This window comes from Dermacentor variabilis, chromosome 7 (assembly GCF_050947875.1).
Source record: "Dermacentor variabilis isolate Ectoservices chromosome 7, ASM5094787v1, whole genome shotgun sequence".
Taxonomy (NCBI): Eukaryota; Metazoa; Arthropoda; class Arachnida; order Ixodida; family Ixodidae; genus Dermacentor; species Dermacentor variabilis.
This window is the reverse complement of record NC_134574.1, coordinates 26,042,591-26,055,115: the sequence shown is the minus strand read 5'-3', so window position 1 is coordinate 26,055,115 and position 12,525 is coordinate 26,042,591. Positions and strand designations below refer to the sequence as shown.

Genomic DNA, 12,525 nt, shown 5'->3' with positions numbered 1-12,525 from the left:
GCCAAGACAAAATAGGAAGGGACTGCAAACTATCTATGCAAGCTTTCCGAATTGCCGTTGATGAATGCACACGCATGGTGGCATATAGGCCTGGAAAAGTGTTGTTGCTTGTCAGATGATAGGAATAAAACAGGACTGATCATGGGAGGAAAGCATCCTGATAAAAACGAAATATGAGGCACTGCTTCGGCCTTGCAGCGATGCAGATGTCCGCGTCGTTTGAGACAGTCTGTTCGTGTTCCGCGACCTCCCCCTCTCTCTTCTCATAACAACCACTAACGGGATCATAAGTTAAGAAGGCACGCTGCCGAAATTCATGCCTTAAATTTTTCGAGTAGATTACCAGGCACACGCGCAAAACATTGATTTACCCAAGGTGCGACTATTATGGTTACCAGGAAACACGTCTACTGATTCTTCGGGCCGCATTGTGCCCAAGGAAGGTTTCTTTGTGTAGCCGCGGTCCGCGTCATTTTGTCTTTTCTGGTTATTCCCGATGTACTCCTTCTGTTTAAACTATAAGTGGGTCAAACTCATGGCGCGACCCCCGCATTTCAAGACCACAAGTTAGCAAAAAATATTTGAATATAGATCAACTGTTGTTTTTACGGAGACACTTCTTAAAAACATAAACATCAGAGATTGGGGTGTCTATATCACTTTTGTATACGCGACGCGAGTAGGAAGTTGTAGACGTTGGCAAAGTCATTCCAACACTATCTTCATTCTTCGTTTTCCTCGCCTTTCATCAAGATCCTATCCATAAGCCATTACATATATTAGCGCAAAACATTGGGTGAAAATCACGCGGTGGACTTTCAACTGCCGACACATTTGTTTACTACCTGTTGAATGTATAGCGAATGTGTTTGTTCCTTTGTGTGTGTCGGTCTCGTATGGAGTCAACGTAGTCGCAATTTGTTCGAACCGCCCACTTGTTGAGTCAAGGTTATTGAGGCTAAGTCATGTCAGCTCTCCATCTCTCAGCATATTGTCATCTTATATGAGATGGCGAGCATTGCGAAGTGTTCGCAAGATCGTGTCGACCTATAATACACTAAATAAGTTTCGTTCAGCGGATTATAACAGAACTGGTGAGCTGCAAGCAAGAATGCAAGGGGGCCAAATGCGAATTTGTGAACAAGGAAAGTAATGCTTGGCTAATTTGGCAAGTGAATAAGCAATTACGGCACTGCATTGCGCATGATTTGTTGGATCAGTGCGGCTCCGAGCAGAGTACTTGGAACAAAGACTTCGCCAAATGCGATTTGCCCTACAATAAAATTTTGGAGATGCTATTGGTATGCTATATCACATCCAGGCAAGTGCGATCTCAACATTTCCATGTCCTTCCGTCGGCTCGCAGCTGCTCTTATTTCGGCGGCCCTCACATAAAATCATTGCTTTGAGTTTTGTTTTCGACTTTCGTATTTACGGCGACGAAACTTCGTGATAAAACTACACCCTTTCGCCATCAAGAAATAACGTCATTCGCCCCAATTCGAGTGATAGGCGCAGTCAATTATCACCGGCCGTGACCAGCAGACCTGATGATAGTTTTTCTTTTGTGTTGATTTTGCTACTTTGGTACGGTGCCCTCCCCCCCCCACCTGTTGTGCGATTTCTTTTCAAGTGCACAGCTGTTGTTTTTGTCTTTGCCTTAGCTATATTCCGTCAGGTTAATATAAGATTAATTCTGCGTATTAGGGTGTGCTTTTTATTGATATGAAGAAAGATTTCAGTTTCTCCTTTGTTTCTAACACAGGTAAACCGCTGTGTCTATCCTGGGCGAAGAAGGATGCTGTGAAAAGTTCTATCAACAGCTGTCTTCTTAGCTGGAAATCCACATGCGCTGGTCCGGTAATCGACGTGAGAGAAGCTGATAAGGTTGTCTGCGAATTACGGAACAAAAGGGTGCAATAAAAGACACTATAAAAGCAAGGAGGCGTTGTGCGTTGCTATGCTGTGTTTTTGAACTGAGCAAGGGGCTCTACGTTGACGATCATGTAGCGCCCACAACGCGGGGACGCCAAGGTTGGCGCCCTCAGCCGGCTGCGAAAGACGAGAAGAATATAAATACGGGCGGCGCGTGCTCGATGCGCAAGCACGGCACGAGCAGTTCTTTTCTACAAGCATGTTACCATAGTCCTCTTGTTCTGGCGCTCCGCTGCGACCCTTCGGTTCCTGACCTGACCTGGCCTAAGAGGTAACGGACCCCACGCACCCTGCTGTGCTCGGGCAACTTTCCGCCTGGCGCTTTCTCGCGCCCACGGGACGTCTCTAGCTATGGCTGCCCACGTTCTGGCACCAGAAGCCGCAGGTTTGTTTCGGGCAGGTCAAAGCCATCTTCAATCTGCATCACATCACCTGGGAGACTTCTCGGTTTCGACACTTACTTTGCAACCTGTCTCCTGAGGTGGCTCAATAGGTGGTGGACGTCACCGCTGCAGCTTTGGACAATGCCACGTACCAGCAAATCATGCAAAGTATTTTAGACCGCACCACGGCTTGTGAAAGTGCGCGCCTCCAGCGCCTGCTTACCTCCGAGGAGCTTGGAGTTCGCGCTACTCCCGGCTGCTTAACAGCATGCGACAGCTCCTTAGCACGGTGCGCAGTTGAGCGAGCTCTCCCTGCAGTGCTTGCCGCAGTCCACCCAAGTTGTCTTGGCCGCTGCAGCGGACTTGACCCTCAACCACTTCGCTGATCGAACTCCACCTCTATCGCCCCGTATGGTCTGCGGTCTCTTACTCTCAACCGTGGCCTGCTGCGCACGTTCCAGTGGGTCTTCATTGTAAGTGACGACAATCATGCCATCCTCCTCTCCGACTTCCTCACCCATTTCGACGTCGATGTCAGCATGCGCTGCCATCGCCTGACTGGCAGCAAGACGCGCCTCTCCATTACTGGCATTCTGTTGGCTGTAACTCCCACTGGCACCCGCGAGCTGGTCCCACCATGCCCGTGCACTAGAATCCTCAACGACTTTCCGGGGGTCACGAGGCCCTGCAATTTAAATAAGCCACTTAAGCACAGTGGAATCAACCACATTGTCACGCGTGGTCCACCCGTCACAGCTCGTCGGCGCTGCTGCTAATGTTCCCGCTGTGCAAACTAGAATTTTAACCCTGCAGCCAGATTCACTGAAGGCATGGCGTACAAAAAATAAGACTGAAGAATGCACTCGAGTTTGGCCGAATGCGTGTTCGCTCCTCTAAAATATGCTTAGGAATGAAGAGGAACACAATATCAAGAAGCGATTCGGCGTTCATGCATTGTGATGCGGCACAAAAAGATTTTCTGACTGGGTAACTTACCACGCATATTTATGTGACTATCGGTTGCTGTAGGCATTTGTGTAAAAAAATCAAAGGCCTGCTCAGTACACGCAGGGCAGACACAGCGTAAGCTCCATTTTTCGGCACCACGCACTACAGAGTCTTCGCGGCGAAGTGTCTTCGCATCGTATTCAGGAGAAGGATATGTGCTGCCAGCCCGGCGTCGACGGCAAGTCCTCCGGTTTGTCCGTCTCCCTGCACAGCGGTCTGCTGAGCCCGATGTTGCCCGGTTGCAGCCGCACGCGTAGCTCTGCGATTCACTTCTTGAGCAGCGCTTCGTACCTTGCGATGAGGCGCCATAACATCTACGGAAGAGTAAATACGGCTATCCAAACTACTTGGCGCACATATCACATCCCTTCACCCGTGGCACTGTACGTTGCTGTTCATGATGGAGATGATAATGATGATTTATTTGTATCCCCTTCGAAATGGGGTGGTGGCAAATAGCCACCTAGCCAGCTTTAGTTAACCAGGTCCAGCCAAGTGCAGCATGCAAATGACATCTGAAACTGCAGCATGTAGTGACACCTGCTGGAATATAACGGAGCTGCAATGTACGGTTTGTACGCATCGATGATACGCGGCGCGCATGTGACATCGCGTGTCAAATGGCACGATACGCTTCTAATGATGATGATTATGAATTAATGGTATGCCCTTTGAAACGAAACGGTGAAAAGCAGTCACCTAGCCTACATGAATTAGTAAAGTATACCATACATCTTTTTCATGGCATCAATATTCATACGTCCCCATGATCTTCGTTTTCTTCCTCAAGACTTCCCTATCTACCTTGTACCGCTACCTATGCAACTGTTACACGAGGTTCCTGCTGGTGTAATAATATGCAAGAGCAATTCAAAGCGCACGTGCATAGACGCCATGCGGCGCGCATCTCAAATCGCAAGGAGAGTTACTGTATATGCTACCAAACTACCTTTAGTAGCATGTCAACATCATCATCATCATCATCATCAGCCTGGTTACGCCCACTGCAGGGCAAAGGCCTCTCCCATACTTCTACAACAACCCCGGTCATGTGCTAATTGTGTCCATGTTGTCCCTACAAACTTCTTAACCTCATCCGTCCACCTAACTTTCTACTGCCCCCTGCTAAGCTTCCATTCTCTTGGAATCCAGTCCGTAACCCTTAATGGCCATCGGTTATCTTCTCTCCACACTACATTTCCTGCCCATGGCCATTTCTTTTTATTATTTCCACTAAGATGTCATTAACTAACGAGTACGATACATTAAACAGGTCACCACCTAAATTAAGCATTTAGGCTCTTCCTAGCCTACATATATGTAGAAAGAAGAAACAAGCTGAAACAATAACGCTTTCTCTACTCGAGCGTTCCGAAATCAGGTTTCTGCAGAACATGAGCAACAAAGTTAAAAATGTCCATCTTTCGCGCGCAGAAATGGCCAACAGCTTAAAACAATGCGCTCTTCTTTGCGTCTGCACCATTTGAGACCCTCAACACGTGACTTGCCCTTATCGCAAAGAATACTAAACAAATGAATACTAAAATGATAAATAACAGAATGTGCCTTCAATGTGCCATCTTCTTAGTCGCTTGGTGTTCGCAGATGCAATTTTTCACAGCGCTCAAGTGGGTCTCACATTCCCGGGTGCAGGCGTTGTCCATTGGTGACACAAGAGCAGACCCTACTTGCTTGAAGCACCTGCAGCAGCTGTGACTTTCCACCCGTGGCCTCCAAACACACGGAGAGCGGCGCACTTACGGGCCCGTGTGCACACTCTCCTTCTGTGCGCTAGGCAGTGGCTTTTCTTTACGCCTGAAAGTGAGCGGCTATTCTAGCAAACTTGCGAGCATACCCGACGCTTTGCTATGGGCGTCTGCTCATGGCCTCCGAGATTTGCGCGCCAGCAGGTCTTTCTCCGGTCCTCCCAATCGCACGGAGAGAGCGTAATTTTTTATGTGGGCGGGGCCGCCTCCTCTTCCGCACCGCGGCGCTCGCAACCGAGGGCTGCTAAAGCCCCTAAATAAAAGTTTAAGGCTTATTCAAGGAATTTATGTACTTAAACTCCTGGAGTGGAGGTGGATTTCCAACGACGCCGGCCGCCACCATCTTGCTAGAGGCAAGAAGCCCGAACCACCGTAGTGGCAGTTACAAAGCACAGAGTAGGTTCGTCTTGTTTATTGGTCGTGCGCTGTTGCATAAGGGTTTAACTAATTGTGACATGCTTTCCGAGAGCAGTGCTACACCTCAGTAGGCCATAGCTGCAGCAGTCGCGTGAAGGTGACGGCGGGAATTGGCGGAAAGTTTTCATTTTTCCGAGAGGAGGGGGCGGGGGCAACTAGCTTTCCGAACCCCGCATGTATGTATGGATGGATAGATGGATATATATATATATATATATATATATATATATATATATATATATATATATATTTCTTGCATTGAAGAAAATTCGTTTGACCTCGAAGAATTGTTCACTGCAGTCACGGCCTTATACGAGAATTTACATGACTTCATACTAGGAGACAATTCAATTTCACAGCATGAGCCCTCGCACCACCAAGAATCTGGCATCTCTCGGTGGTGTAATTTTCCTTCGTGTAATAGTCGCATACTTGGCTATCACTAACGCTGCTTCGCCATTCCGGCGAAATTGCGCCCTCTGTATCTCTCTCTTTTGCTGCGAGTCAGAGTATAAGCGCTGTTGCGCATGACTGCTATCATTCTGATTTCGAGTGAATTTGGCTTGGTCTCATTTCGGTTACTGGGTGAATCATACAGGGTCCCCAGCTATCATGCACCAAGACTCTAAAAGATAGTTGTTGCGTTACTCGAAGAAAACTTAGTACATGTTGTTCCCAATACAGTGGAGCGGCCGCCAGTAATTCTTTCGTTACTGAGATTTACTTAGGTAATTGCAAATAATTACGTAACTCGGTAACTACTGACCTGATTATGAAACTGTCGATGAGGCACTTGTAGGCGCCCCCAAATGACATCCAACTGCAGTGTTTTCAGCGACGTACTAATTGCCCACAATTTTTTTTTTCCTGCTGGCAAAGCAACCTCTTGAAATATCAAACATACCAAGTGACTGCGCTCCAACCACCATCATAAAGCAGCGCCCTCAAATAAGCTGATTGAAAGCAACTGCATGCCCGTCGCTAACTCGAATAGACAGCACATCTTTACGGAAGGAGAAGCAACAGCAGGTTTCGTGGCTTCGAAGCTATTTCTTGCTCTCATTTCAATGTCATTCTTATTATCCGTCCCCCAAGACCGACTGATCATGTTGATAACAAAAGCGCCTTGATAACGCAGCTGAAGCGCCGCTCTGACACGCAAGAAACGCGAAAAGCAATGTAATAGACATAGAATGTTTCAAAATCCCGGCTTTGCTCACATCGCATCGACAGAGTGTGCACGCCGCCATATTTCACGCCAGAAACTTGCTTCGGACCAAAGTGAACATAAAGTGACGGTTTTATTTTTGATAAGAGTGTATACGTGCTGCTAAAACAGGTTCGGGGTAAAAAATAAAAGTGAAATAAAAATATCGGGAAGTGTCGCACGTGTAGAGAAAAGGCAAAAGCGAAGCATTCAAAAAAGTAAATATACGTCTTCTAAATTAGCCCAAATGGTAGTCGGGACGCCTGCACAAAAAACTAAACAAAACAAAAATAACATAAGATTTCAGTGTGTCCTTTTTATCTTTGAATTCGTAATCGCCTTCGAACACCAGCTCTTGCCTAGAGGACGTGTTCGAGTAGGTCTCCTTCTGCAGCCACCCAGTACCGAGTCCGCTTTGTCACATCTTCAGTGGGTTTTTTGATGACTGACGCTGAAATTCTACGGCAGACATCCGTTATCCTCGCCTTGAGCTAATCTGACGTCTGTTTCGATCATGTAAGGACGATATTTCATATAACCCCAAAGAAAGAAATTGAGTGGAGAGAGGTTAGGTGACCTAGCCAACCAATTTACAAGCCCGTACCTTCGAGTCTATTGCGCATGAAAACTTGCATCCGGCCAGTTTTCGTGCTCGGCTGCTGCTGTGTGCTGGCGCGCCATCTTGCTGACACAAGATAAGTGGAAGACATGACAGCGGGACTTCACTGAGGAACTGATCTCCCCCCCCTTCTTTCAAGTATTTCGTCCACGTAACGCTGTCCAGTCAGTGTGTAATCAAAGAAGATGGGACCGGCGTAAATTCTGATCCACACATTGCACGACTACTGGCACTGGTGCCGAGTGAGCTTTACCCAGTGTGGATTGTAGTCAGTCCAATAGTGTGCATTATGCAAATTTACCTGGCCGTTTCTGAAGAAAGTGGCTTCATCTGTGCACATGATGTTGTCCATATCTCCCAAGCATTGGGGCAGGTTAAGATGATACGGGTGAAAGGCCATCGCTTAGAATCCTCCAAACTCATGACCTGGAAATTGATACCTGGTCAGCCACGTCCCGCACGCTGTCAAGAGGGTTTGTGGCCATAAATGCTAGAACATCCACGCGCAGGCTAGGACTCAAAGTTGGATTCCTCTGCCGCTATCTCTTGAAGCTGCCGGTTTGTCGCACGTTTTCATAATTTATGATGACAGTCGATGCATTTGGTCTACCACCACACTTCCATAAATGATATGTGTTTGCGACCTTCCTCTTGTTGGTATCTGCAGCTCCCAAGGCAGGGCTCATGCTTGCCTTCTGCACAGTAGAGAGACATGGCGACTGGGACGAAACAAAGTGCACCTTTAGACCTTTGCACTGACGTTGTGAATTCGTTTTTGTTGTGTTAGTTATTGCGGCAAAAAAGAAATAAAAATGCCATCCGTGCACTTTATCTACGCTAAGACAACTATCACCGCTTGTTTCCAACTAACACCAAACGCGACGTGTTACTTCAGCCGTGGCACGGTAGATAAGGAAATAGCTCGATCACGATGTTTTTTCTTGATTAACAACGTTCCTGCTTAAGCTGATGGTTAGGCCGGCGAATGTGCGCAGCAAAACGTCGCCAAGCGATGACGTCATCGCGCGCGCCTGCACTACTTCATCGTACCTTTGCCTCGCCGCGCCGTACGGAGGCCGCGCATGGACAGATGCGGATCTAAGCCCTGATGTCACCACGGGGGTATAAAAGCAGCTCCGCTCCACCGCCGCGCCAACAGCCGGGCCGGCCACGGCAACTCTGGCGCTTTGGTGGCAGAGGTAATTGGCGCCATCCATCAGGAGGACGGGAAAGCAACTCCGCTTCCATAACACGGCCTCCGAGATCTGCGCGCGCCGATCCAGGAGGCCGTGCCCTTTCGCCCCTCCTCTCAACTCCTCTCCCCTTCCCCTCCCTCGCAACTCTCGCACTTTCGACTGTCTCCGCGCGGGCCCGCCGGCTCGGCGCCAGCTTAGGCCCCTGCATGAAGTTTCATGTTTCGTTATCTGCTGTTATCGGGAAGCGTGCGCTGTTGTGCGTTGACCGGCCTGGGCAGTTTCGTCAGTTTCGCGGTCCACGATAGCTGTGTGCTTGTGCTCCGCGATGTTTCTCCCGTTTCACAACTCGCACCGCTCGTGCATCGTTCAGTGGTGCACGAATACCTTAAAAACACGTCTGGCAAGGTTCTTCTGGATGCCTAAAGACAACAGTTGAGCGCGCAGACCCAAGGACATAAGAAGACGCATGTACACGAACACGGCCCTGTGAAGAAGTGTGCTCCATACGTCTCCGGACGTTGTTGCGCCTTGATGATCCTACAGTTCTCTCTTACCGGTAGAGAAAGCTGACAAATAGATGTTCCTCCGCATTGTCACCTGGCCTATGACTTGTTTTTCTATTCCAAGTCTCATTCTGCAACTTCAGTAACTCGCCGAGCTTTCCATTTCGTCCTCAGTGCTTTTTCTGTGTGTCACCGTTCTACAAACGTACTAAAACCTCAAAAATTGCTGTTTGTGTTTATGTATTGTCTCAGTCATTGCCGATGGGAAAACCACGCGAACGACCTTCATGTGTATGCATGATACGCTTTCTTTTTTTCTGGAAAGCATGAGCATTACAAATGTCCTATATGCAGATTTTTGCAGTTCGTCTTTATCACACAAAGGAGTGCCCGGTAGGTATGACTAAGTGCCTTAAGCGGCGTAACTTTACTGCTAGACATTGCATTCGTGGTGAATGAAAAGTCGTGTTTTTTGCTTATTTCACTTGGTCTTTGATTGAAGAATAGGCCTTTCTGCGAATGTTTTCTCTGTGCTGCTGCAAAAGCTGAGTCTACCTTCTGCTCCCCCTTGCCATCATTACTCAAGTTGTGGCCAAGTGCAAAATGTGTATTTCCGTTCTTAGTACAATGATGATTTTGTTCTGCCATGTCTTTTTCATTTTCTTCAGCAGTAATAAACATGTCGCGGATTTCATATACTGTTGTGCAAGTTTATAAGTAAGTTCTTGTTTTTTATGTTGGTTTATATGTATAGGTGTTTTACGTATCATTGTTCTTGCCATTGCCAGTGAATTTTCCCTTTCTTTAGTTGTCATGACTATGTCATATATGTCGTCCAGTTTTGTGCAATATCTCATCGAGTATATCAGAAGCTCTCAGTGCACATATCAGAAGCTCTTCTACACTTTTGTCTTTAGGGCATTATATAAAAATATATTTATATGTGTGTACATGAAACGGCCTTCCCGCTTTCTTTAGTTCTATTTTATTGTTTCACTGTTTGTGAACTTTTGTGTTGTTTAGTAGCCATGTACATGTCATACAGTCTTCACTTTTCCTCATTTTCTGAGCGTGTATCATATCAAGTTATGCGAAAATATTTGGTTTCGGAAACGGAAGTCAATAAAACGAGGCCATAGATCTGTTGGGCTGGAATTGGAATTTATATATCTCCGGCATATGCTGGCATACTCAAAGTATGTACAAGACTGCGTGCGTGTTAACAACGCATAAAGAGCCCACGGTGCACCACGCGCCAGTTCACAAACAATGCCTGGGGTAGCGCGTGCGCACGATAAAAAAAAACGCACCGCCGACAGGCAAAGAGAAAGCAAGAGTGAAGGTGCGCGGCGCATGGAGAAGGGTGGAGAGGGAGCGGATCGTCGTAATAGAAACAAAAAGAAAAACAAAGAGCGCTGGGGTGAGGAGTAGCCGCGCAGCTGCTGTTCCTGTTGCCACGACAACGCAAACAATCGTGCGCGCCGCCATTTTGCCAAAATATCGCCCGCCTGCTAGGACCGTAACTGAAGGGAACCTTGGCGCTAGCGTCGAAAGAGTGTCTGCTTAAAGGGCCCCTGAAACGGTTCGGACAAATATTGTAGACGCGCAGGGTACAGTTTAAGTTAATCATTCGCACCACAATTTGTGGGAAACGTCTGATATTAAGAGAGCTACGGACGACTACAAGTTACCCTCCTCCATAGTCATGCATTTTCTCCTCAACTCGTTCACCGAGTGATCGGGTTAAGCTCCGCTTTCACTGGCTCTGCGTCATGATGGCACGTCGTGTCGTCAACTTACGGTTCTCTAGGAGTGAGCGCGCGAAGCCTCTGCAAACTCTCCGCCAGCTGCTTGGAAGTCGACCCCAAGCGAGAGCTATCGAAGCAGAGTGTGTGGCGAGCATTCTGTCGCAGCACCGAACGTGTCTGGTATTCTGGTAACCACGGGCTAGCTGGATGTTTCGATGGGTGACTGGAGGCATAAACTCAAGCTGATGAAGGAACCTTAGCGTAGACGTACGTGAGGGGCCTGATTGGTCTGCACGGTCCAGCCACCTGTTAGCGCAGAGCTTAAGCAGTCAAACAAAGCGCTAATATTGCTCTAACCAAGTGTAAAACATTTTAACCATTTTAAGCATTTACAAAAACAACGTGTTAAAAATCACACTGCTGCGAAAAATTTACGCCAGCAGCAGAGAAGAATGTATTTCGTTACCGCTACTGCGTGTGTTTGAGCTCTGTGCCACCAGATGGCAGCACCATGCAGAGCATTCAAATTTACGCTTCTGCTCATCCCGTGAAACGACACGGTCAAACGGTCAGGCCCTGTCCTCTTGCGCTTGCGTTTACCCTAATACCGGACTCGCGAACCGCTATGGTGTTAGTAATCTTCCGGTATAAAGTCACGGCCGCAAACGCGCTAATCCTGGCGCCGATCGGATAGCGGCAGTCTGACGCGCTGCAGCCAGTCCGCTCGTCTGCCGCCTTGCAGAGGGACACGACGTCACAGCTTGACATATTGCCAGTAGGTACGTTTGTAGTGCATAACGCAACAAGTCGAATCATAGTGCTCGCGAAAAGACTGAGACCGACTCTGACGGCGGAGCTCTCGTCAAAATGGAGCACGTTGTAACACAAGCAGACAACGCTTGCTGTGTGCCAGAAGTGCTTAAGTGTAAGTGTAGTGAGAAATTGTGTTGGTGCATTATTTTCTGTTACTTTCTTTTTATAGAAACAAATTCACTAGCATTCCAACTATTATGAACACCATTTGTTCACAATAAAGGTGGAAAAATTATCGATGACGCGCCCTGGGCAGCCAATCGGGTAGCTCGCCCTACTGACGTCAATTGGGTGATTTACGTCATATAGGCAGGGGCAGTTGAAAATTCCACCGAGCAGTGTGCTGCAGTCGGCAGCGATGTACATTTTTAAAACCTTATAATAAATTACACGCTTTGCGCGGAGCACTTAGCTGCGTCAATTAGTTATCAGAAGGACCTACTCTAGCGACTGAGTACGTTTGTACAAAATCCTCAAAATTGTTTCAGGGTCCCTTTAAAAACAGCCAATGGCAGGCATGCGGAGATTCACCCCTGGGTCCCCGACGAAGAGAGAGACGGGGCGACAGGAGACCGTCACTGCCGAAGAAGAGGAAGCGCGGCGCGAAAGCTGCCGCGCCGCTACTCGAAAACGGATGCGGCGACTTCGGTCCCATCCCGAATAATGGCGCCGGTGAAGTGGCGGCGAAACGTGAGCGAGTCGCAGAAGATCCGGAGCCACGAGCTCGCGTCTGCGGACGGGGCATCGCCGGTGGGGCTCTGCCCCGTCCGCAAAACTCCACAGGGGGCTCGAGCCCCGGAACCCCACCCCCCATGACGCCGGCTATAACGTTTCACTTCTAACATACACCTGTATGCTCGTGTCGCCTGTTCAGGACTCTGGTACGTCGTGCGTGCATGCGTTCGCTTCATTTGGCAACGGTTGGGAAAG

General features: G+C 48.1%; 1 protein-coding gene across 2 annotated transcripts in view; it reads left to right on the top strand.

The window, feature by feature from the left end:
* Window positions 1-12,215, top strand: part of LOC142588987 (uncharacterized) — a 185,643-nt gene extending 173,428 nt beyond the window's left edge. Inside the window, exon 9 of one of the 2 annotated variants that reach the window (XM_075700781.1) lies at window positions 12,084-12,215. In XM_075700781.1, coding sequence (XP_075556896.1) covers window positions 12,084-12,094 — 11 coding nt within the window. In that variant the 3' untranslated portion in view covers window positions 12,095-12,215. Of the gene's footprint in view, window positions 1-1,765; window positions 1,936-12,083 lie in introns of those variants that run through there. The other variant, XM_075700780.1, reaches the window with a different exon arrangement.
* Window positions 12,216-12,525: the final 310 nt, after the last annotated feature.